General features: G+C 43.4%; 1 protein-coding gene and 1 long non-coding RNA gene across 3 annotated transcripts in view; one reads left to right on the plus strand and one right to left on the minus strand.

Annotated features, from left to right (window-relative positions):
• LOC117410474 (inactive phospholipase D5-like) overlaps positions 1 to 27218 on the minus strand; it is a 202524-nt gene that overhangs the window by 18093 nt on the left and 157213 nt on the right. For both annotated transcript variants that reach the window (XM_034017045.3, XM_034017048.3), the window contains exons 6-7: positions 25261 to 25458; positions 3161 to 3321 (exon numbers count right to left, since the gene is read on the minus strand). In XM_034017045.3, coding sequence (XP_033872936.1) covers positions 3161 to 3321; positions 25261 to 25458 — 359 coding nt within the window. The remainder of the gene's footprint in view (positions 1 to 3160; positions 3322 to 25260; positions 25459 to 27218) is intronic.
• Positions 1517 to 12949, plus strand: LOC131737285 (uncharacterized). The gene is made up of 3 exons (XR_009328891.1): positions 1517 to 1614; positions 11512 to 11575; positions 12056 to 12949. It is a non-coding gene; the product is annotated as an uncharacterized LOC131737285 (long non-coding RNA).

The raw sequence follows: 27218 nt of genomic DNA on the forward strand, positions 1-27218 counted from the left end.
GGATATACTGGACTTTGAACGCCGCTACCAAGGACAGTATAACGAGAACATGATGGGAGACTACATTTGGGGGCTGATTCGTGAAAGTGATTTACAGTATAATCGTAAATCTCGAAAAAATACTCACTTTTAAATCTTTTGTAGTCATTTTTGTATTACTTTGGTATAAATACATGTTAATTTGGATTCATATGTTGTTTTTTTCTGACTTTATGTGAACGAAAAGACACAAATTCGCCCGTTTTCTCATTGGAAATAGGTAAATTTCAAAATATCACTGTGCTGGTCACAAAAGCAAAGTTTGTGGGGAATAATAGCCATTTTCTATACTTTTGAGGCATAAGCAATTAGGAAATAACACTTACTACCCAGGAACAAAAATTGTGTTACATAGTGATATCAGTGAATGAATGCTATTACATACAACTACTACTTGTAGTAATAATAATAAAAATATGTTTAATGATAATAATAACAATTATCTGCTTTTATTTTTATTGTGTAAAATATTGAAAAATACAGATGTGAGTTTGAAAGAAAACACACACACACTTGGCAATTACCTCGTTTCCACGACGTCTGCAGCATCGTGCTGCATTGTTCTGTCACTGTTATGAAAGCGTGCCACATTGTTTTCATGATTTTTGTAAAAATCCATATCGTGCCCTGGCTTGTGTCAGCACCATGCAATGTCAGCATCCTCATACCTGACTGGCACGGTGCTGCCCAGAGCCCTGTTGTGCACAAGGCTGCATAGTAACTGCACGAGAACGAAGATTAAATAAATTTTAAAAAATTAAAAAATTAACAAACTTGGATTTGGATTGGTTTTTGGATGTGAATAGAACATCCAAAAACCAATGTAACACTGTCGCCAGGATCAATACCGGTACATATTATATACAATAAGAAGTGGAATGAAATGCTATCCAGTGCCGTGAAAAAAAAAATGTTGATAGCAGATTTTTAATTTTTTTTAAACGGGCAGAGTGGGGTAATTGTATTTTATTATTATTATTATTATTATTATTATTATTATTATTATTATTATTACTTCTGTCGAAAGCCCAAAGCAAATTTAAAAACTTCATCTTGATGCTTCTGAGATGACCTTTACAGGTATTATGTAATTTTGTTATCTACTCGGATTCATATGTTTCGAGGGGACAGCTTGGCATGCTGACACCGTATAGCCAAAATGTGCTCCCCTGTACTGGAACAGTGGGCTTGTTCTTACATGCTGAGAATTTGGGCTTCATAATGTTAATGTGTAGGGCAACATGTTGAAGTACTTTACGAGAGTAACTAAATGTTTAAAACTAAAAGTTAATATATTTTAAAGTGGTTAAAACAGTCACACGTTCTTTATTAGTATTCTAGTTTGTTTACATTTGTTAGCCTTGAGTTTGATCGAAGTTCAATGTAACGGAGCACTGTGCCTTTAATTTGAACAGAGGTAGGTGACGTCACAGATGACGAGTGAATATGTCCATGGACTTTATAAAAAGTGTACCGTCCGTAGTTGTAGCTTACTACAAAGATAAGAAATAAAAGAAAATATATCTAAAAAGCTTTACCTCACTGAAAGAGACGCTGCTTCAGGCAAACCTCTCTGTGAGTAGAACATAGTTTATTGTTTGTACGTATTAAAGAAATAAAACTTATTGTTTTATTAAACATTTAACTCGAAAAAAAAAAGTAGGCTAAAGAAGTCTTGTGTGTGTTTCGTTTAAGGGTGCAACAAACACAACATATATTATGATAATAATAGGAATAATACATATACTAATATTTGATACTGTAATTATTAATTTTAAATTATTCAGTGTTGTGTGCAAGTGTTTGATATATGAGGTCAGTGGAGCGTCTTGAGGCATTTTCAAATATCAGGATGTTTAGTGTTATTTTGTTTTACTATTTGCTTAATACGCGATAGCTTTCGACTGTATAAACCAGTCCTGCGAAAGTCTTGGGATGTGATTTATAGCTGGAATTTAGTAGATTTGGTCGGGCGATAGCAAATCACTCCCCCTTCTCAACCCACTTGTAGTCAACAAGCGATAGCTGCTTTTAGGGCGAAAAGGGCTTGTTTTGGTTCCACAAGATTTCGCTTGGAATTTTACTTGTGTTTTGTTATCGCGAATGCTGTCGCGCCTCCTTCGCTAAGCATATGTTCGCATTCTGTCAGTCTTGTGTGACGCTCCTGTTGTTATGCTGCTCTCCATATACTGTACATAAGTATTTTCACTTGTAATAATTGACATGAAAATAAATTGCTACAGTCCTCATTAATATAAGTGTTCATAATTACTATAGTAAAAGTTGTATCTTGTATTGTTTTCACTACAGAACAGCCTGAAGTCAAGGTGTGGAAATATTTACCGGAGCTCAGCTCTGGACAGCTCCGGCTGAATTTAAGCCCTGGTATCAACACTTATGTATGAAGTGCTTCCTCGTTGCAACATAGTTGGAAGCTGTATTTAAGAGGCTGTGCTTTGTGTCCTGCCTTATAACGAGAATGCAAGTGAAATGGCATTATGATATAAGTTATTTATGTACTATAAACGGTTGAAGTCTAACTAGGGAGCAATGTATACAGTATATATTGAAAATACTATAAATAACTAGCACATGCTTTATGTGTACATGGGCTTCAATAGAGGGTAAGATACATTGCAGTTGACACTCATTTGAAAGTGATGGCTCTATCACTACAGGCCATTCAGAAGAACAGACATTTTTGCAGATTTTCAACTCTATCATCTCTTTAGGAATTATAGACAATATTCATTTTTGATTGGTCTCATGAGTAGGTCAACAAAAAATCCCTTTATTGTAAAGAATTAAAGCCCATTTGCTGTAAACCTAGTCTGGGATTTTAATACCTTCCGGGTGCCCTGTAAGAAGCCAGTAAACATTAGTTCCAATGTCCCACTGCTGGAATTTGAAACATAGAGGATATATACAGTGTACATGCTTTCAGCAAGAATTTGGATTTCATTTGAATGTGTTTTTCAGAAATCAGGAATGATTCATATAAGCAAGGTTTTAAATGGCACTGCTGCAGATCTATACTGAGAAAATGGCAATTAATAAGTTTAGCCTCCTGTCTCATATAGAATCCCTATCCTGTATATATTTTGTATTATTCTGACCTTACCTGTTTGGTTGTGTGCTTCCTGAACTGTGAGAACTTATGTTGACTAGAGGCAGGTAGTCCATTATGGACACGTAGATAAACCTCTTGGCACCAGAAATAACTCTGTTGATGGCATCAATATTTTTTGTTCTGTCATTAGGGCAAAATATGCTTGGAGAACTCTGAAAAAAAGCACAATATTACTGTTAGTTGTACAATAATGGTACATTTTACGCTACATCCTTATAAATGAAATATAATTTTCTAATATGGGACTGTTGAGTGGAGAAATTTTGAGCTTTTGATGTAGTACTGGGTATTAAAATGTATGTATCCACATCGCTGTTAGCAAATACATAATCAGTTCCCCACATTGCCCCAAACGTGTTCCTCCAGCCTGCCTTTAAGGGCAAAACTGCAATTTCATTTATATTCTTTATTAAATCAAAGCAAAGTCTAATTAAAAATATTCTTGAGGCTCAAATATACCACATGTTGCTCATACTAAACATGCAGTTACAGTCAAACCTGCTTAATATCACTTTAGGGGCTGGGCTGAAGTGATGACAATAAGTGGAGTTGACATTATCAGTACACTAAAAACCTGGCAAAATAAGCATTTCCGGCCACTATTAATAAATAAAAAATGGGTACCAATAATGGAGGTTTTATTTCTTTCTCAATCGGAACACAGCGTAGTTTACACAAAACAGAAGTATAGGTAAGGAGCATATCTTTCTCTCACTTTTCCTGTGTATCCCTTTTTTTCACATCCATTTCTATGGCAAACACAATAATCCAAAACGAAACCTGAAGGTGCAATCCTCCAAATCCAAACCGATAAATATTACATATGCCCCCTGTGGCAAAGTGGTAATGACGTGCAGGTGAGTGCAGTGCAGAATAATCACACGGACATACGTTGGTACAGGTGCAAGGGTGTTTATTTAATTTAATAAATGTCCAGAGCCTCAAGGCAAAACCTGTAAATAATAATAGTGCTGGAAGTGATACAGCGGCGTGTATCACTTCTAATTGTAATCCTACGGGTTTGACCCGCAACCCCAAAGTCCCGTTCCGACACCCACACTAAACACGTACACAAAGACAGTGCGTGATACAAGTGTTAAAAGGTGCAAACACAGAGACAGTTCCGAAAGTGAAACAGGTGAGTGGTGAAGTCCGGGTTTTCGCTGGCCTGCGGCTGCAGCTCCGGATCGTGCTCAGTAATCTTAGTGAGACAATAACACACAAGACACACAGTGTTAGGACACAGACACAAAACACTCACGGTCGCGTTCACGTTTCGGGCTCCTTCTCGGTTATATGTTTTAACCATATGCAAAGGAACAGATCACTCAAGCCATGCCCCCTATTTATACCCTCGCCCATGACCCCGAGGTTAACGAGCGCATCCGCTCCTCCAGTCCTCGGATGCCACGCCGCTTACCGTCTGGGTCACTGAGCTCGGGTGCCATGGCTCCGCCCCCTTCCGAACTGACCGACTTCCATCTACCCTACGGAATAAATTGTCGTGCCATTTCATTAAGGGTACTCTGTTCCTCGTATACCGTGCTCTCACAGGTCGAGAGGGAGATCTAACACTAAGACTCATTCGATCTCTGTCACATATCCCACCGCTCAGAGTGGAGCCGAAGGAACACTCGGCTAAACCTACCTTTCCCATTACTCCCCCCTCCCGGGAAAAATAATCCGCATTTTGGTGGTCTTTCCCTGCACGGTGTACCATATGGTACATGAAGGGCTGCAATGCCAGATACCACCGAGTTATCCGGGCATTGCTGTCCTTCATTGTGCTTAACCACTTGAGTGGGGCGTGGTCAGTGACAAGATCAAATGAGTGTCCCAGCAGGTAGTATCTTAAAGAGTGAGTAGCCCACTTAATGGCCAAACACTCTTTTTCGACGACGGAGTAGTTGCGCTCCCGAGGGAGCATTTTTTTACTTATGTACAGAACAGGGTGTTCTACTCCGCCTACCATTTGAGACAGGACTGCACCCAAGCTGACATCCGAAGCATCGGTGTGGAGGATGAATCTCTTAGTGAAGTCTGGCGTGATGAGAGCAGGGGCCTGGCAAAGTCTCTGCTTAACAGTATTAAACGCCCCCTGACATTCTTCTGACCATTTAATTGAATTTGGTGCGCTCTTTTTGGTGAGGTCAACTAAGGGATTAACCACTGTGGCATACTCGGGGATAAAGCGGCGGTAATAACCGGCTAACCCCAGTAGCGACCTCACTTGAGCCTTGGTTTTGGGGATTGCCGCGTCTACCAAGGCCTGGACCTTGGAGACAACGGGTTTCACCCTGCCATTCCCCATTACAAATCCCAAATATTGCGTTTCTTTTTTGGCAAACGCACATTTTCGCAAGTTAGCTGTCAGCCGGGCTGCCCTTAGAGACTGAAGGACGGCTGTGATCCTAGCCAAATGCTCTCGCCAGGTGGAGCTGTAAATGACCACATCATCAATATACGCTGCCGCATATTCACGATGTGGGTGTAAAACCTGGTCCATCAGTCTCTGGAAGGCAGCAGGCGCACCATGTAACCCAAACGGCATGGTTGTAAAATGAAACAGCCCCTCTGGTGTTGAAAATGCGGTTTTCTCTCTAGAACTACGAGTTATCGGGATCTGCCAATATCCCTTCGTCAGATCCAGAGTGGAGATGAACCTCGCCGTCCCCAGTCTATCTAGGAGTTCGTCGACCCGAGGCATGGGATACGCATCAAACTTGGCAATAGCGTTTACCTTGCGGAAATCAACGCAGAAGCGGTTGGTGCCGTCCTTTTTGGCCACTATCACAATTGGACTGCACCACTCGCTCCTGGAAGGCTCAATCACCCCAAGTTCGAGCATGTCCCATACCTCTTTGCGAACGCCACTCCGTCGACTTTCCGGGATCCGGTAAGGTCTCTCTCGCACTGTGACACCTGGGGGAGAGATAATGTCATATTCAGCAAGGTTAGTTCTACCGGGCGTGTTAGAAAAAACATCGCTAAATTCCTCAATTAACCTCCGTAGTTCACGTTGCTGATCAGGAAGTAACTGTTCCCCCATCGAAATGTTCTTTGTGCCAGAGGGTTCTAGCTCGGGCCCTAAATCATCCTCTATATTGCCTGGGGCTATGAATAACACCTCTCTTGCCTGCCAGGGCTTTAATAAATTTATGTGATAAATTTCTTTTTTGTTACGGCGATCGGGCTGTTTAATTTCGTAATTCACCTTTCCTATAGCCCGAATCACCTCATATGGCCCTTGCCATTTAGCACATAGTTTGGATTCCGATGAGGGAAGTAGCAGCATTACCTTGTCTCCGGGTCGAAAAGTTCAGATTAATGCATTTTGATTGTAATGCTGCTGTTGTCGATGCTGAGCCGATCTGAGATTGTCTTGGGACAAACGACCGACCAAATCTAGGCGATCTCTCAGTAGGAGCACATGCTGCACTACATTTTTGGACGAGCCTTTGTGCTCCTCCCACCCCTCTCTCAACAGATCGAGAATGCCGCGAGGCTGTCGGCCGTACAAGAGCTCGAAGGGGGAGAACCCTGTCGAACTCTGCGGCACCTCTCTCACTGCAAAAAGGAGGTAGGGAAGAAGCGATGCCCAATGTTTTTGCTCTTGATTCACAAATCGTCTCAGCATCGCCTTTAGAGTCTGATTAAAACGTTCCACCAAACCGCCCGTCTGTGGATGGTAAACCGACGTTCTGATGGGACGTATTTTTAGTAATTTATATACCTGCTGTAGCGTATTTGACAAGAAATTAGTTCCATGATCAGTCAATATCTCGTTGGGGATCCCTACTCTTGCCATAATCTGCACTAGTTCTTTGGCTATCGCAGCAGCACTAGTGGACCTCAATGGAACTGCCTCTGGGTATCGCGTTGCGTAATCTACCACCACTAAGATATGCGTATACCCGGAGTCAGAAGGTAGCAAAGGGCCGACTATGTCCACTGCGATGCGTTCAAAGGGGGTGGAAATAATCGGCAGTGGGACCAAAGGGGCGGGGCGCACTCGACCCGGCGCTACTCTCTGGCAGTCTGGGCATGTGGCTACATATTTCGACACTTCTTTATAAACACCTGGCCAAAAGAATCGAGCCAATATCCGTTCCCTTGTCTTGTCAACTCCGAGGTGCCCCGCAAAAGGGATATCATGCGCCAGCCTCATGACCTCCAGCCGACAAGACGGGGGAACCAATAATTGTGTTACAGGATGTCCTGTGCCCGCGGCCAGGTTTACCCTATATAGTAATTGCCCCTTGATAATGAAGTGTGGAAATACTAGTGCCCCAGCGCCTTCAACATCCTTACCTTCAATGGACCGGACCTGTCCCCGAATGTGCACCAGTGATGGGTCATTGTCCTGCTCCCACACTAGGTTCACATTCGAGTGCCACATGTCCGGTATATTGAGCGGGGCAGGAGTAACATCTGCCCTTGATGGCCCAGTAACCTCGCCCTCTCGGTCACACTGCGTTCCGACCCCCTTTGACTGACGTTTTTCACCGTTATAACAGGCTCCCACCAGCCCCCAGCCTTGTCTCATTAACGCTCCCTCCCATTTCCGCAGCCTTCTCTCTTTGTTTGTTTTTTTCGGCCGGAACAGGGAAGAGAACATTTCCGCTTGAAAGGGAAAAACATTACCAATTATTTCCCCTTCTACTTTTTCTGCCACATTTGCGTGTATGGCCGGGACTGCCCTTAATTTCAATAAATCTTTATAGTTGGGCCAGTCCCGACCCAGAATAATGGGATGTGGTAACCTTTCCGCTACCCCAACTACCAGGGAACGTTTCATCGGACCGACCGATAAATATGCTTTTACTGTGGGGTATGTTGCCGTGTCTCCATGGATACAGGAGATCACCACCTGACCTTGTGGCTGCCACACCATACCGCCCAAGAGAGATGCTCTAATTAAGGTCTGACCACACCCTGTGTCCACTAATGCATGGGTTTTCACATTTCCAAAAATCACCTTAACAATACAAGGCCCCTCCCGACCATTTTTCCCTCGCTTACCCGCTTCAGATGCCAGATTACAGACGGCCACGTCACACTCCATCGCAGATGGGCATGACCTAGCCTGATGTCCCGGCTGGCGGCACCTAAAACAGGTAGGGGGAAAGGAGGGCACAGTATTAAATGGTCTGTCCCACTGCTGGTATGGCAACGGGGCAGGGGCAGCACCTCTACCCCCGCTGGGGGCCAACCTTGGTCTCCATGAAGAGGAGGCAAGGTCGCCCATTGGGGTTGGTGCTCTCGAAGGGCGTTGACCCGGTCCTGGTGGTGGGGCTGATGGAGCAGAGAGAGGAGGTGGGGCTCGGCTGCTCCGTTGAGGTAGCGGGGTGAGTAGCCCGGTCTGGGCGGATACCAGGGAGTCCTCGAAGTCCTCAGCGAGTTTGACTGCCTGTTCCAGGGTGTCGGGGTTGTGGCGCCGTATCCATCCTTGGGTCTCGGCGCCGACCACATGACAAAACTGCTCGATAACGATGGCCTCCCCCATCTGGGCAGTTGTTTTTAGCGCCGGGGTGAGCCAGTGTATCATGTGGTCACAGAGCTTCTGCGCGACCACCCTGGGGCGTACGTTCGGGGACCTCCTGTACTCCCTGAACCTCACTCTGTGCGTTTCCTCCGTAATATTCAGACGGCGGAGAATAGCCAGCTTTACCAGGTCATATTGAGCGGCGTCGTCATCCCCCATTGCCTGGTATGCTGCCTGCGCTTCCCCAATCAGGCAGGGTCCCAGCTGGCTTGCCCAGAACTGTCGGGGCCATGACGCGGTGGTAGCCAGCCACCAGGTATGCCTCTGGATCATCATCCGCCGTCATTTTATGCGTCCTGGCTTTGGGCGCTATGAAGCCGCGTTCCGCTGATGCTGTGGGAGGTATTGCCAGCCCGACCCTCTCGATCAACGCGGTGTACCTCTCCTCTCTCCGTCTTTCCTCCCCCTCCCGTCTGCTGTCCAGCTGCTCCAGCAGCGCCGACAGTGTTGCGTAGTCCATCCCACTTCTGACACCACGTGTGGCAAAGTGGTAATGACGTGCAGGTGAGTGCAGTGCAGAATAATCACACGGACAGACGTTGGTACAGGTGCAAGGGTGTTTATTTAATTTAATAAATGTCCAGAGCCTCAAGGCAAAACCTGTAAATAATAATAGTGCTGGAAGTGATACAGCGGCGTGTATCACTTCTAATTGTAATCCTACGGGTTTGACCCGCAACCCCAAAGTCCCGTTCCGACACCCACACTAAACACGTACACAAAGACAGTGCGTGATACAAGTGTTAAAAGGTGCAAACACAGAGACAGTTCCGAAAGTGAAACAGGTGAGTGGTGAAGTCCGGGTTTTCGCTGGCCTGCGGCTGCAGCTCCGGATCGTGCTCAGTAATCTTAGTGAGACAATAACACACAAGACACACAGTGTTAGGACACAGACACAAAACACTCACGGTCGCGTTCACGTTTCGGGCTCCTTCTCGGTTATATGTTTTAACCATATGCAAAGGAACAGATCACTCAAGCCATGCCCCCTATTTATACCCTCGCCCATGACCCCGAGGTTAACGAGCGCATCCGCTCCTCCAGTCCTCGGATGCCACGCCGCTTACCGTCTGGGTCACTGAGCTCGGGTGCCATGGCTCCGCCCCCTTCCGAACTGACCGACTTCCATCTACCCTACGGAATAAATTGTCGTGCCATTTCATTAAGGGTACTCTGTTCCTCGTATACCGTGCTCTCACAGGTCGAGAGGGAGATCTAACACTAAGACTCATTCGATCTCTGTCACACCCCCTTCCTAAGAAACATCCCCGTTTCTACACTATATAAACAAACAGTTGCAACTAATGTAAAATGACATCTTTTTAACAAGATAATAGTACTAATAAAGTATTTGACCTCATATTTAGCTCAACAATGTAAATGCATGTTTGCTTCATGTTGTACCATATAGAGGCAATACAAACAAGAAAACAGGTAAATGAAAAGCATTGTCCAATTTGGTTTGTGCTTGTGCATTCCACACATCTATAAAGTCCCAACTATGTCAGTTTGTGATCTTTGAGATGGGAAGGTTGGGTAACCCTTCGTCCACTATGTGTAGTTCCCAAATGCACTGGCGGTGGTGGTAAATCGCTGGTTCATTCAACTAGACGTGGTGCAGGTAGAACTTGAATGGGTCGTGGAGAACTGGTAGGTGTTGAGGTGTTACTGTATGCAGGTGAAACAGGTAATGCAGATCCTTCGACAAAATGATAGGAAGCTGGAGGAGCCAACGCTCCTGTCAATGCTGTCAGTGAATGCCGATGTTCAAGGGGGTCCTGATGGGTTTGCACAGACAACAAAGTCGATCTCTCCCTGGCAGTGTAGGATTTCAGTCTGTTGTGGTGTACCACTTGGGGTTTGGCCTGTAAATTGGTGGTGTCCACAATCTTGTACAGAACTGCAGGAGTTGTGTCAGTGGTTGGGAGTCGTTTTAGCACACAAAAGAGTCCATTCCAATATGGTGCAAGCTTGTTTCGAGAGTTGGCAGGGTTGTTAAGCCAAACTAAGTCACTTTCAACCATACCATGACTTTGAGGATGACATGGTGAAGTGCTTGTTTTAGTGACACCCAGAAGTTGACAGAGTTGCTTGAGGAGATCGAATTCAAACTGTCTTCCTTGATCCATATGAAGGACTTCAGAAATGCCATGTTCAGCAATGTAACTTTCAAACAGACATTTTGCAACTGTAGTAGCTTGTTGATCTGGAACAGGATACAGATTAACATACTTTGTGAAATAATCAATCACAGCAAATACATAATAGTTACCACGGGAGGTGATCAGCAGTTCTGTAAGGTCTGCTGCAACAATGTGAAAAGGCTCGGAAGCTGTTATAGTTTGCATTGGAGCTTTGTGATGTGGAATGTCCGAGTTTGGCAGGCTTTGCAAGTTTTGCAGAAATCTCTGTAGACATAAAGGGCTCAATAACGGGCTGTTGGCTCGTGCAAGAGTCTTGCAAAACCCTAAATGCCCTACAAAATTGAGACCATGCAGGTAATTTAGGACATGAGGCACTAAAACTGTGGTCACAACTGGTAAATGGGGTTATCACCATTTGCTGCTGGTTTCACTCAGTACAACAGTCCATTCTGAAGGATGAGGCTGGAATATTGTCTCCACAGCTTGCTAAGTACTGGAGTGACATTTTTAAGTTTCCAGTGCGGTGGGCGATGTTCATTCTGCATCCATTGTAAAACTGTTTGAATGTTGGAGTCCTGCAATGGGACAGATATTTAACCTTTGCTTCCTCTTTCCCCACTACCTGTTTTACATGCCACCAACCGGGACACCAGGCCAAGTCATGCCCATCTGCAATGGAGTGTGACGTGGAGGCTTGCAATTGGGCATCAGAAGCGGGTAAGCGAGGGGAAAATAGTTGGGAGGGGCCTTGTATTGTTGATGTGGTTTTAGTTAATGTGAAAACCCACGCATTAGTGGACACAGGGTGTGAGCAGCTTTCTTGCACGGTGTGTCATGAACTAACAAAGAGAGATGGATCGGAAAATGGGAGGGAGCATCGTATGTATTCAAGAGATCACGTTTCTTGCAGATCTTTTGGATGCTGCACCTTTACCCTCCCCCACCAGGTGCCTCAGATGCTTTTGTTAGCAGAGGACAAAAGGTCAAGAATGTGGTCAGCTACATAGACACAAAATGCTGTGAGGTATTTATCCCAGGTAGAGACATCTGCATAGATGAGAGCACCGTTGGCTTCAAAGGAAGGATTATCTTCAAGTGCTACAATCCTCAGAAGCCTACCAAGTGGGGGATGCGTGTGTTTGTTTTAACTAACTATGAAACTGGTTAAGTCTCTGCTATTGTTCCTTACTTTGGCAGCCCAACAACAGACTCCCTGCTGAGACCTGACATGCCGTTTTCATCAAGAATTGTTCTTCACCTGTGTGAAACATTGCTGCAGACAACAAATGGACATGGCTTTCATTTGTTTACAGACAAATTTTACACAGGTTACGAACGGCCATGGAACTGCTAAAAATAAAAATCCACCTTACTGGAACAGTAATGGCCAACAGAAGAGGATTGCCAGTACCAGTGAAGCAAGGCCTCAAACTGAAAAAAAATGAGACAGTCTCATTCACCAAGGACAACAAGATCATGGTGCTAGGATGGAAGGACAAAAGGCTAGTGCTCATGTTGAGCACCTTCCAAGGCAGTGACTGAGAAGGCACAGCATACCATCAAGAGAGGAGCAATTGAAGAGCTCGACAAGCCTTCAGTTATCTGTGATTACACCAGCAAGATGGGTACAGTGGACTGGGCGGATCACTACTGTGACAGCTATGCTTTCACAAGAAAGTCTCTGAAGTGGTGGAGGAAGATGTTCTTTTGGCTGCTGGAAGTAGCAATTGATGAAGGTGGAATCAGGACAGCTACCTGTTCACCATAAAACCTTCAGGAAAGCCTTACTGGTACAACTGGTGGGAAATGTTTGCAACCCTGGCTCAAGAAAATGTGGTTGTCCATCATCAACAGACAAGATAAGAAAGACTGAATGGAAAGCCACATTTCATTGCAAAAATGAATCAAAGAGCACCAAAGACTATGCAGTATTCAGTGACAAAAGGGGGGAGGAGGGAGACTGTATGGTTCTGCAAAACCTGCTCAAGGCAGCCAGGGTTACACCCAGGTGACTGTTTTGAAAGATACCATACCATGGACACATACAGATAATTTCTGTCAGTGTAAATGCCTTTTTTTTTGTTTGCATACCTCGCCTGATATAACATTGATGAAAAATAGCTTTTAGTTAATTTGCTGTTTTTTTCTTTGTTAGTATTTGGTATGTAATTGATTTGTAAAAAGTTTTGTACCTGTCTGATTATTCTAAAGGTAATATAATCAAGCAAAAACTAAAATTTTGTGAAATTGTTACTTTTTTTCAATGTTCGCCTGATATATATATATATATATATATATATATATATATATATATATATATATATATATATATATAAAACATGGTTTTTGTTCAAAATTGTGGTACTGTTGTCTTGTATAGGGTACTATTTGGACTTACACTGCTTTGTTACTTGTTTTAAGCAAATAAAGTCACTTTATTTCAATTTGAACAGCACAACAGCACATGGTCTGAAATTTAATTTTGTTCACAAAAATTAATTGGACCTGACCAGCCTGACAGCCACAGAATAGATGGACTGCAAAGGGTTAAAAAGAGACTCCGCCAGGACCCACTCTGATCACACCAGATTTCACCAAGAGATTCATCCGCCACACCGATGCATCAGATGTTGGTTTGGGTGTGGTTTTGTCCCAAAAGGTAGACTGACTAGAACACCCGATACTGTTCCTCAGCTAAAAGATGCTCCTCCGGGAGCGCAACTACTCCATGGTCAAAAAGGAGTGTTTGGCCATTAGCCCTTTACGGTCCATTTATTCACACTTGCAGTTTATTTTAGACGCGATGTTTAAAAATATATTTTTTCACAGTAAAACAGTTTTAAAAGGCACTGCATATCAACAGGACACTCAGTACTGCATCTCCAGCCCCGCCCCACCCCTTATTCGCTGTTTTTTTCACATACCTCTACATAGTAGTGCATACCGATAATTCATCTCCTGATCACTCGTTTTATCACCAAATTCCTCAATAATGCGATCCAAGTCATTATTTTATTACTATAACATCTAAAAAAGCTCTGCAAATGTCTGTGATATTCTTTGAGCGCTGCATGCAGAAGCAGCTATCTTCTTTGTTTATGTCTGTTTTTTGTGTCTTTTTGATGATGTCGGACAGGGTCCGACATTGGATCGGAAAGGGAAAATTGCAATGTCGGACCAGGTCCGACATAGGACCGCAAAGGGTTAAATGGGTTATTCACTCTTTATGATACTACCTGCTGGGACATTCATTTGATCTCGTCACAGACCACACCCCACTCAAGTGGTTAAGCACAATGAAGGACAGCAATGCCAGGATAACTCGGTGGTCTCAAATGATCCACCGTGCAGGGAAAGAACACCAAAATGTGGATTATTGTTCCCAGGAGGGGGGAGTAATGGGAAAGGCAGATTCAGCCGAATCTTCCTTCTGCTCCACTCTGATTGGTGGGATATGTGACAGAGACAGAATGATTCTTGGTGATAGATCTCCCTCCCGACCTGTGAGGGCGCTGTGTAAACAGAACAGCGTGCCCTGGACTGGATGGCCAGACAGTTCATTCCCAGGGTTAGGCAGAAGTCAGCCATCTAGAAAGGGGGCGGAGCTACGGTACATTAAATCATCGACCCGGAAGGGAAACGATGTGGCATCCGCAGATTGGTGGAGCGGTTGCAATCGTTAATCAATGGGGCATGATTGATGGTAAATAAGGGGACATAGCAAGGTGATCTGTTCCTTTGTTATGGTTAACGCTAAACCGGAAGGAGACCCATATTGCAATTGTGAGTGTTTTGTTTGTTTTGTTGTTTGTTTGTTCTCATTAGACAGCTAACACGATCCGGAGCTGTTGCTAAAGGCCAGCACCAAACCCACACAACACTTCACTTGTGTCACGATTAAACTGTATTTGCACCATGAGCACTATAGCACTCACTGTGGACTTGTGATCATGTTTGTGTTAACTGTAGGTGTTTAAATACTGGGACTATTATTTCGGGACCAACCCGTGGATTAAACAGAGCAATACGCAACCGCTGTGTATTGCCTGTTATCATTATTGTTTACTGTTTGTCACCAGACTTTGGATTACAAAATAAACCATTAATTCACCAGTACTTTGTTATTTATCCTTGTCTTGAGCACTGCATCACCCATACCCCTATGCACTGCAAACCACTTTGCCACAATGATCCACTTGCTTCTTAATCTCTTTTCTAATAGTGGGTGAAGCATAGTACGCAGGCTGTCTAATGGGATTGGTATTTCCTGTCCTGATGGAATGTTTGATGGCTTTTGTCCTGCCATAGTCATCTGGAACGCTGCTTGAGTGTCTATCATAACGAGAATCCTCACAGTGGGATCCAGGGCTCCCCGTGTGTCTCTGATAAGGTGAAGGGTAGCGTTGAGCACGCTGTCTGGACCAGGCTTGTGGAGATGTCTCACGCTGTCTTTCTCTGAAGCACCTCTCATGGTCATATCCAGCTGTGGTGCTGAAATATCACTCCGGAGTGGGTGAGCACCCCCGCCTGTACTCCCTATGTGGTCTATTCGAGTCCTCATACTGCCTTTCGGTTGTTAATTTGTTCACCTCACACTGTAAATGCTTCACTTGAGTTACAAGACCATCCAAGATTTTATGCAGACCTTTTTCACTGTGCACAGCAGAAACTTGAGTTGTACTGGTGCTGGGACGGTTTGCATTGGAAATAGCTGGAAATGGCTGAGGGGCTGTTAAAAGCAGAGCCTGTTGCACCCTTTCACATTGGCAGGCTATTGTGCTCTAAATTCATGAATTCTTGATTGTAAATGTGGATCAAGTCCAGCAACAAATTTTTCCCTTTTTAATGCAACGTCTCCATAGTTGGGAAACGCCTGCTGGACTAACCTTGAAATTTCAGCCGCATGCACTTCAAGCTGTTCAAACGGTAGACGAGGACGTACGTTTGGAATGATGTAATGAACTGTTTCTGTCCAAAAACATTCGCTGTTTAAGCGTCATAATTATCTTTATCAGCATTAGAAAGATTGCCCAAAAAGCAAAAAGCAACACCTCCCAGTTTAGACGGTAAAAGTTTAGCAAGCTGTTTTGATGGTGTTCCTAAAGCATCACAGCACACTTCTAACCGCTGCGCCCACTGTACAAAGCTTTCTGGCCCATCGCCAAGAAAAAAAGATGGTAGCTTGTGTTTAAATTGCAGCGTATTTACGCCTGCTTCTTGTCTTGGGCTTGCTTCCTCATCAGACATGTCTGTATACTTATTGTACATGGAGCAATTTATGAATGCAGCAAAACTAGAGTTTATAAACTCACCAGCTATCACAGTCCCGGTCACAGTCTTTTTTTCTTTTTCTTTTCTTTTTTTTCACGCCTCTGTGCTGACTCGCCGTCCGATTAAATGAAAGATAAGAAACGCAGTCACTGCTGCCACCAGTGTAATGTTGTACTTGTATTGATTTAGAGCGATGCAAGGGTTCTAATAATGGAGGTTTTATTTATTTTCTCAAATCGGAACACAGCGTACTTTTGACAAAATAGAAGTATAGGTAAGCAGCATATCTTACTGCTGCTTGTCTCTTGCTTTTCCTGTGTATCTCTTTTTTCACATCCATCTCTATGGCAAACACAATAGTCCAAAATGAAACGTAAAGGTGCAGTCCTCCAAATCCGAACTGATAAATAGACAAACAGTTCAGTTCTACAATAATTTTGCTAATTTCTTTTTATTCACACATCACAATAAATAAATTAGATAATTACGGGGTTTTTTTCAACTTTTACTCTGGAACTTTTGCCAAGAGAAAGATTTTTTCTTTAAAACATTGCAGGCCAGTTCATGCTCCCTCCTTCATATTATAGGAACAGAGGAGTGTAATCTGGACTACACTGCGATCATTTGAAGACATTTTTTCTCCCGGTGAATGTTCCCCAATGTTGAGAAATATATTGCCCAGCTGGTTTATGACTTATAATGTGTGATTAAGAATTTGTTTCTAAATAAAACGCTGTGATACAGACAACATAGGACACTGCAAAGGTAACATAATGCATGTCTTATAAAGTTTCATTTTATTAAGTACCCTGTACATATACTGTAACATTACATTAACATCAAAATGCTTGTAAAAATTGCATTTATATTCCAGGATGTCAGATTTACAAAAACAACTTGCTGCTTTAATTCCCTACGTGATTTTCTTTCTTTGAACAGAGTTACTTTACAATTTTAAAAAAAAAATGTTATGAATAGGGAATGTTCAAAAATCCTTCACAGCAACTTATTTAGATGTAGGGCCTATAACCTCCATTTGTTCTCTCCTTTCTCTGATAGAGCCATTACTTCAGTCTTTCTGGATATTCCAAGACTTTTCCATTTTAATTTGAATGCTTACAAAACTAAATACTGAAGTGAGTTGCTGCATGTCAAGCAAGATACCTGCACTGAGTTTGAAATTACATGAAGTAGGGTGAAAAGAGCAAATTACTTTCCTTGCTCATTCAATCTTTGGCCTCTTTTTTTTAGACTACCCTCAAAGGGGTCAGTTTTGTTGAATTATGTGGTGTTACTATGGTGCAAAATATTTTCCACTGGAGGCTGAGTTGGCCACCAAATTAATTACAGTAATATATAACTTAAGTCAGGCCTCCAAAGTTGAAAGATTATTTTGTCTTACTAGAAACTCAACACAATCCATATTCAAACATTGTGCCAAGGGTATGAAAAACGGTTAGCCAGTCCCTTGCATACCAACAGGTGATTAACATTTGCACTTTGAAAGGTTCAATACATCCAAGTGGCTGTATTTACAAATGCAGTACATGCTTGATTGACTGCATCAGATGCAGTTGTGCAGCTCTATCCACATTGATATATCCCACAGAATTAATATTTGTTTGTATCCTTGTGATAGGGGGTGTGGGTTATCGGTTGACAGACAGACACAGGAAGTTGTTGTTGAAAACGTCACACAGGCATTTAGGATTTATTTACACGGCAACAGAAGTAGCCACTTCAGTAGCCACTGGTAAGGGCCAGGCCACAATACACTGCAGTGTAAAATAAACAAGGAGACACAAATGCAAAATAAAATACTGTAAAAAAAATAAACTAAAATAAAAAGGTGCCTTTAAGATGACGAGTACTGCTCCTCTACAAGGTCCCACTGTCACACTCCTCACTATACTTCGGGAATTTCAGAATCCAAACTAATCCCTACTCTGAATCCAGTAGTTAAGGACAAATCCCACAACACAGAAATTTGAGTTTAAGGAAATGTTTTGATTATGCAATTATGCTGCTTGGTTTGAGGGTCCACCAACTGGCCGTCTGGACGAGGCAGGAGACCCCCAAAAGATCCAAGTGGGTCCCAATGCTGCAGAGTAGATTTTAATTACTGAGCAGAGAAAATTATTTTTAAGGTCATTGATGTCACCAGTGACCAAGTCGTTTGATGAGGTGGATGGGAATTCCACGACGAGAGGTTGTGGAAGCTGCTCCTATCGAAAACCCAGACGTGAACAGGTTCTGGCGGAGGTGATAGATAAACCAATGACGGGTGATAATGGTTCCGTTTTCATTTAGAAACAGGGTATCTGAACTGGTGCTCCCTGCGGTAGCCAAAGTTGGGAAAAAAGAAGAGGTTTGTATGGACTTAATCTGAAGTAATACATCAAAGAGCCTTTTCTTTCTTGGTCAGTTTTGCTCTTGAAGTGGAAAGTGTCATTTAAGAGAATAGAGAGGTCATAAATGCATGGGTGAAAGAGAGAGCTGAAATATCAAGAAGCTGTAAATTCCGAACATCTCAAAAACCCAAAGAAGTCCAAGAGAAATAAAGCTTCAGGAATTTAATCTAAAACATTAGAGGTAACCGGACCGAAGGCTGGTGTGAATACTTATCAAGAGCAGGGCTAGACGAACCACAGATCAATTTGTGAAAAAACTGAATACCCGCTATTACCACTTTAAATAAAAGAGTCATTATTGTAAGTGTTTTTTTTAAGGTAGGTAAGTCACTCTAACAGTAAATGAAGGAAAAAGAATATTGAAGTTGAACGGATGGTTTTAAAACCATTCCAAGATGACCAGTATGTTTGAAGGGTCAGAGGTGAGATGCTAGAAGGATTGTTTCCTGTGCTTGTAGAATACGATAGAGATTATAATTTACAGGAATCTCAGGTCTGAAAAACGAGGAACCTGCAATGGATGTAGAAGAGCTGCTTCTGGAGCCAACTGTCTGATTTTGCTTTTTAATTGAAAACAAGAAAGAGAGTGAGCAATCTGCTTTATATAAATTGATGGCAAACTGATAATCTTTTGATCCTTCTGAAAATGTTCATAATATGTAATGAGGAAGAATGACCTTTGTTAATGATTTCGACTGTTGCTAAATTACATGAGTTGATGAGAATTGATTTTTTAGCCCAGGAAGACCCCTAAAGGAATACGGCTACAGCAACTAGGTACATTTCATACAATGCAGAGGACTGATCGGAATGGGGTATAGATTCAAATTATTTAGACCAAGCTGCAAAACATTCTCCCTTGAAATGCCCTCCAGAAACAAGAGAAGAAGCATCTGTGAAAGCTGTAAATCTTCAGGTACAAGGATGTCGTCATAAATGAACGTAATTATATTCCAATGCCTTAAAAGGAGTTTCTATAGCTGTAATTCTTGGAGGCAAGAGGCATTGATAGAAATAATATGAGAGAGGGAGTCGACAGAGGAAACAAGCTGAAGAAGATAGGTGATGAATGCAGAAATGGTATACCTCACAAATGATGTCACTGTAATGACTGAAAACGAGAATGAATTCTGAAATAGTAAGCTTTAATGGAGAGTTCTCCACAATCAACTGTTCTGCTGCTAACACTATCTCGGGAACTGATAAGCAAAGTCTACATAAAGTATTTGATGGCGTAGAGAAAGAGAGACAGACCATGAAGCTGGATAATGAACAAAAGGAATTCAAGAACGAGAAAAGGCCGTTTAGCCCACCTATGCTCGCTCGCTTTGGTGCCAGCGTTATCTGTTAGCACTCAGGAGAGGAAAAACAAACCCCCCTAACCAGGTTAGTAGGGGAAATGAAACCTCTGGGAATCCCCCTAACTGTGTTTCTGTGTTACGTTCTCAAAAGGCATTTTGTAATAGTTAGTAGCAGTAGTATTTGCAGTGGCGACGATATTTTAAGGACTCATGTGCCCTGTAGCGCTGGAGGATTCAGAACAGGGGATTGCATGCTTCAAGATGGCTACTGCCGATCAGCTGGGGAGGGGATGCTTTTGCCTGGACTGCAGCGAAACAGAGAAAACAATTCTTCCTTACGAGCCAGTGAGCCAAATGAAATGATCCTGTCAAGGAGAAACTGGAACAGGCCGGCTCCCAATGTCAAGAGCTGCTGATCTGTACCCAGCAAGACAAGAGCCGCGGTGAACTGAAGTAGAAGGAGATGAGCCAGCTGATAAGTACAGGCCCGTGCAGAGCCGGGGTGCTGGGATGAATACCGATCCGAAAACAAAGCTGCAGCCGCAGAGAGAAGCGCCAAGAACAATGGAGTTGGGACCACAGCAGAGCGTAGCTGAGAGCGAGGTGAAGCCTGAGAGTGACAGAGACTGAAGGGGAGAAGGGCGCTGCCGCTCAGGTGACAGAGCAAACAAACCACCACTCGAAGAACAGTCAAGGATTCCTTCCATGACAAAGAACGAATGAACCAACCGCAAGAAAGGGGTGAGTTACATGGCATTTTATATGTTTTTGATAGGTTACATTGAGATGACAAAATGTGTAGGGTCCATCCCTCCTCCTGAACTTTAGTCTATAAATTTTATTAATAATAAAACTCTGATCACGGTTCCACACATGGTGGTCAGAGGTTTTTAGTTTCTTTATCAAAAAAGTTTGTTGTCTGGGTAGAGGATGATCCTGTCTGTGGCTGCAGCATGGAGGTGTGTCATCAAACCTCTTTTATCATGAAATGCTCCTCTGGGATACGCCTGCCATCCGGTCAAACAACCGCAGCAATTCAATCATTGGCTGCAATTCCCTGTAAACAAACTCGGCTGGCAGAGCGTCTGGCTCTCAAATTATTTACAATAATTTACAAAACATAAAATAAACCTGAAGAAAAATAAACAAAACATAAAAACACACTGTGACAGGGGAGATCTGTGCTGGCTGTCTCCTGTGTATTAGTGAATCACTCACACCCTCTCACATGTGGTGTCAGCAGTGGGATTCACCGGCCCTGCCAAAATACGGCATCGCTAATCCAGGAGCAGAATGGACGCTACCCAGTTTGCCACGATGATGGACCCCCTGCGCCAAACTCTGACGATGGCAGTGCAGGGAGGGGAGGGGGCTGCTGGCCCTGACAGGAGAATGCAGTGGCCAATGAAAATGATGAAAGAGGACTGTCCAGATGCCTACCTGGATGTGTTCAAAGCCATGGCTGTCTCGGGGCCAATGGTCCCAGGTACAGTGGGCTAGCTACCTCCTGCCACAGTTAACTGGGGAGGCACAGGCTGCAGCAAGAACCCTGTCGCCCACATCCATTATGGAATACCCCATGCTTAAGGTGGCTATCCTCAAATCGGGTGGGGGCCACGCCAGAGGTCTTGCGAAAAAAATTCCAGGAGGAAGTCTTCGCAGGTGTCTTGCTCGGACACCCTATAGTAGAGCCCAATTGATGGCTCCTGTTTTCAAACCTCCACTGGAAGCTTCACGGTGGGAACCAGGTCCACTGAAGTGTTGGACATGCCAGGAGGTGGGCCGCATTGTTTGGGATTGACCAGCCATGGAATGTGACCTCTCCCGTGACTTTCGACTTGAGCAAGGGCACGTCGACACGCTGTGCAGGCTCTTTGACCAAGCAGCTGTAGTGAATGGTCGGGTGGTCGAGCCCAGGTCGAGCCCAGCCCACGAGACTGATCGAGATCTACTGTATTGGGCTGATAAATTATCCCAGACTGGGGAAGTGCGTCATTATTTGCTCATTCTAAGCCTAAGCCTTTTAGGGATGACTTTTTGTAGCTGGTTCACACTATTCGAGGCTGTGTGGTTCAGTGGTTAAAGAAAAGGGCTTGTAACCAGAAGGTCCCCGGTTCAAATCCCACCTCAGCCACTGACTCATTGTATGACCCTGAGCAAGTCACTTAACCTCCTTGTGCTCCGTCTTTCGGGTGAGATGTAATTGTAAGTGACTCTGCAGCTGATGCATCGTTCACACACCCTAGTCTCTGTAAGTCACCTTGGATAAAGGCGTCTGCTAAATAAACAAATAATAATAATAATGCTACGCATTATCCAGAGGCCACCCCACTCCGCTCTATGTTTGCTAAGTCTGTTGCCAGTGAGCTTGTGAAGGTTTTCTCCCGGATGGGTATTCCTTGGGAAATGCTGACCGACCAAGGTACTAACTTTATGTCACGGCTGGTCAGCAAAACATGTAAGCTTTTGGGGATTAAGACCATCAGAACATCAGTTTACCAGACTCATGGACTGGTGGAGCGTTTTAATAAAACCCTAAAAAATATGTTGCGCCGATCTATTGATAGTGACATGCACAACTGGGACCAGCTGATTCCTCCCATTCTCAGGCTTCCACTGTGTTTTCTCCATTCAAGCTGCTGTACGGGATGTACTCGATCTGGCCAGATAGATGTGGGAGGAACAGCAGGGCAATTCGACCAATACGGTCCAGTATGTGTTGGACATGTGCAAACATCTAGAGTCTATTGGTTGATGAGCACATGACAATTTGCAGCAGGCACAACACATGCAGGAGACCCAGTATAACCGAGGGGCCTGATTGCACCCGTTTCAGCCGGGAGATAAAGTGCTTCTATTGTTACCCAGCTCTGAGTCTAAACTCAAGTGACAAGGACCCTTTGAGGTTACACGCCGGGTTGGGACGGTGGATTATCAGATCTGCCAGCCAGGACCGCGGAGAAAACAACACATTCATCATGTAAACCTCCTGAAGCCCTGGATGCAACGGGAAGCTTTGTTAGGGGCACAGTCTGATGATGTCACAGACTTGGGACCTGATCTTTCTGTTTTGACGAGAACAGGGTCTGTGCAGATTGTAGACAATCTGACACCAAAACAGAAACGTCGGGCTGAAGATTTGGTGGCAGCTTTCCCGGACGTGTTCTGTTTTGAGTAGCCCACCATCACATTGACATTGAGCCGGGGGTGTGAGTTCACCAGAGGCCGTACCCTATACCTGAATGTAAAAGACAGGTTGTGAAAATGGAGATTGACAAAATGCTTGAGCTGGGGGTAACAGAAGAGTCCCAGAGTGACTGGAATAATTGTTTTAGTGGATAAGCCAAATGGATCGACTCGGTTTTGTATTGACTTTAGGAGAGAATGAAAAATCAAAGTTCGATGCTTATCCTATGTCCCTGGTAGATGAATTGCTGGAGCATTTATGCACTGCTCACTTTATTACGATACTGGATTTAAGAAGGGTTGCATGGAGCACCAGCTACTTTCATGCGGATTATGGGCCGTGTCTTGTGGCCCAATCAGCAGTATGCCGCTGCTTACATTGATGATGTGGTCATCCACAATGAGGACTGGTCTAGTTATCTGTGTAAGGTAGCGGCAGTACTGCAATCCTTGCGGGAGGCTGGGCTCACTGCTAACCCAAAGAAGTGTACAATTGGGAAGAGTGAGTCGGAGTATTTGGGGTATTGAGTAGGGGCGTTCAGATCAGACCGCTGACTGCAAAAGTGAAAGCCTTGGCTGACTGGCTGACTCCTACGACTAAAACCCAGGTGTGCTCCTTCTTCCGAGACAGGTCTTGGGGCAGTGTTGTCTCAAGAGATGCAGGGAAGTGAGCACCCAGTTCTGTATATCAGCAGGAAGCGCCTTCCCCGTGAAAATAACTATAGTACCACCAAGAAGGAGTTACTGGTGGTAAAGTGGGCAGTTGAGCCACTCTGGTACTACCTCTTGGGGCGACACTTCACCCTGATTACAGATCATGCCCCCTTAGCATGGCTCCACTGAATGAAGGATAACAATGCCCGTATCACACAGTGGTACTTGGTTCTTTAGCCCTATGCCTTAAGGGTAGTCCACCGAGCAGGAAAACTGCATCAAAATGCAATTTCTTTCTCTTGGGAAGGCATTGGGGTGTAGAATTTTCAAATGGACCGATGGTGCAATTCTGAGGGGGATGGTATGTGACAGGGGAGAGCTGTGCTGACTGTCGGGCGCATGCATGAGCTTGCAGGGGGGCATCAGAAAACCCTGTTGGGCTCCACTTGTCAATCATGGTGTTGATGCAGAGGCCAGCTGTAAGTGCGTCGGCTGGCACTATGTGATTGGCTGGGAAGTGGAGCCGTGCGGGATTGAGAGCCAATAAGAGAGTCATTGTTCTCTATCCTTCTCTCTCGTTAGGAAGTGTATTGACAGGCTTGTGCCAGGAGGATTGCTGAAGTCTGACGGTATGCAGCGGAGATTTGTACGCTGGGCAGAGTAAGCCGAGAGGACACAAGAGCGAGAAGGAAGAAATAAAGAATTTGTTTACCTGGACTCCGGCCGGTACTTTCCAAGCCGGCAACAGGTTGACAGTTAAGTATAGAGAGGGAACTAAGCGGTCCCACAGTGAGTTAGAACAGTGACTCTTATTTAGGGCTTCCAGCGTTAGGGGGATCCCCCGATCCACGGTTTATTTCCGCACCTTTATTTTGTAGTTTTGTTAAAAGTGTTTAATTTTTCTTAACCTTTTAGCACCTGTGAGTGCTGCATGTACTGCTTAGGTATTACTACCATTGTTGGTAACCACCCTGGGACTGCCTGTCACCAAGTAAAGTTGTCGATGTAGCATTCATGGCGGCGCCCTCTTGTGCTTAAAAATAAAACTGTGTGCTGAAGTGGCATTTTCAAATAAAACTTCTGACTTCTGTGTATTAGTGACTCACCCACACCCTCTCACACACACTTTCATGAGCAGGGACTGCCACAGTCCTGTATTTTTCCATGTTTCTCTTTAAAAGAAGCATTTTCTAGTGTGTTCCAGAAATTAATAGAAAAAGACAGGGTTAGGTGGCACAGCAAGATAATTCAATCACTTCTAATGCCTCTCTGAAGGCCTGGGTTTGAATCTGACAGAAATGAGGATGTTGGACATTGTTGTTTAAAAATAATTAAAAGGTATAATTTGTATACTATTGTAACATGGTTACTAAATGTAGCAAATTCCAGGAAAGGGATTTATATATATATAAAAAATCATCTGAAAACATATTTGTGAGGTAGCGAGACATTAGCCCATAGGTGAATTATAGCTCTCTAAATCCTGTTTAAATAAAAATAGACTGTGACCTGATGATTGTTCTAAAAATTCACATTCGTCATTTGATGAGATCAAATGACGAAGGACTGACATACTTACTGATAAAAAAACCTCAGCCTTTGAGTCGTTGAGGTGCAGTTTGAGGGGCTCCACTTTACTGGATAAAGCAAACACCCGCCTGGACCACTTTGTTGGTACAAAGTCTTTGTATTCCAGTTGCCAATAAAGGGTAAATATTCTATGCAAATCCAGCACCAAGCAGCTGCAGTTGTAGATAATAACACCAAGCTCTTTCATCTGTAAAAAACAAAACAAAAAAAATTATCGGACAAAAAGCAGAGGGCCTCTAAAACGTGAGCCCAAAGAGCCAATCAATATTTTCCCTTCACAAGCATATACAAACTAACAATGTAGCCTATATCACAATATTCTGGGACACAAAAGATGGGTATTAATAGATAATCAACATATTTGTCATGTTTGTTTGTTTGATTTATTTATGCTTTTTTTCAAGGAAATAAAGAGTCAGCACATAGGTAACGTAAACTGTGTATCTTTATTAACGAAAAGTAAAACTGTTCCAATACTTTAAACATCGTGCATTTTCCTGTTAGTTTGTTAAATAACTATCTTTTCAATGCTAAACAACGTAGGTCTTTAAGGTTGGCAACATTGGAACAAACTGATAAAAAAAAGCATGAATAAATATCAGCGACCCTCACAGTTTGCAAGAACAAATGATGCTCAAATGCCAAAAAGAGAAACAATTGCTACTGAAGATTGGATGTATAATAACATTGCTTAGAAAAGTGGTTTAAAATATTATGATTCCTGTACTTCGGATGCATTCTGAGTACTTTAAGCTTACCTTTCATAACAAATTAACATTAATAGACTGTTATACTCTTACAGGAAATATTTTATTTACCATTGACTTAAATTAATATATGAATTTTCTTGCTTGTATTACTGATCTTTGTCTTGATCATATCGGATCCAACTCATGATGTAGAATGAAAACGACCAAGAAATTTGAAAAGTGAATTTATACCACTGAGACAAACTGGTATGAAATCTTACAGGTAACGCTATTATTTGTACGCATCGTTGAATAGGATGCTGTTACTTTCACGTTGTTAGAATGATTGAGCTTAGCTTTGATAAAGGGTGGAGAAAATTCTGCAAAACCTTTATCTCAAATTAGTCTTTGTAGTTATTATTTTCTGATTCATAGTGTAAAATATCAACAATGGAAAGTTACTTTGAAAGCTGCTGGACTTGTACTGTATTTATTAAAAATGAAGTAAGAATGCCTCATCTCTTGTATATATTTATGTGACTGTCACAAAGACGGCCGGAGTGGGTGGCGTCAGACCAGATGCAGGAAATAAACAGACAGAGATTTGGGGTTTGGTGAAGATGAGCGAATGAAAATAAAAGGTTTGAAACAACAAAACACAGCACACGGCACTTGAGGCCAAAATAAATAGACAAACAAAACGGACTACACAGACAAACAAACACGGTGAGCAGATACTCTAACTATTTACGTTTACAATTTACAATTACCTCCGTCTCCAATCCCGTTCTCCACTCACCGAACACCCAACACCGACTGAATGAAATGTGCATCTATATATACTGTTGTGCTGGGATTCAATTACTAATTAATTATTCACTTGAATCCTAGCACGTGAATTAATTCTGTGCAACCCCGTGCTCACATATTACATTTAACCAGCACGTGAAGTGATTTGTGCCCTCCTCGTGCCTAAATACAAATCTACATTTTTAAATACACGTGAAACACAGACCCGTTTATATCCCGTGTACCAATGACTATACACCAACATTAACACACGCACGCAACATACAACACATAATATGCACACAGGGGCGGGGCACATTGCCACATATACCCCCCCCCCCCCCTGTGCAAAGCACACATGGCCTCAACGGCCACCTCCCCCCTTAAAAATCCAGCAGTCCAGGACAAAGTCTCGGGCTGGGAAGGGAGGCTTCAGTGGGCCCATGGCTGGCCATGCTGTCAGCACCCC

The sequence above is a fragment of the Acipenser ruthenus genome, chromosome 6, assembly GCF_902713425.1.
Source record: "Acipenser ruthenus chromosome 6, fAciRut3.2 maternal haplotype, whole genome shotgun sequence".
Lineage (NCBI taxonomy): Eukaryota > Metazoa > Chordata > Actinopteri > Acipenseriformes > Acipenseridae > Acipenser > Acipenser ruthenus.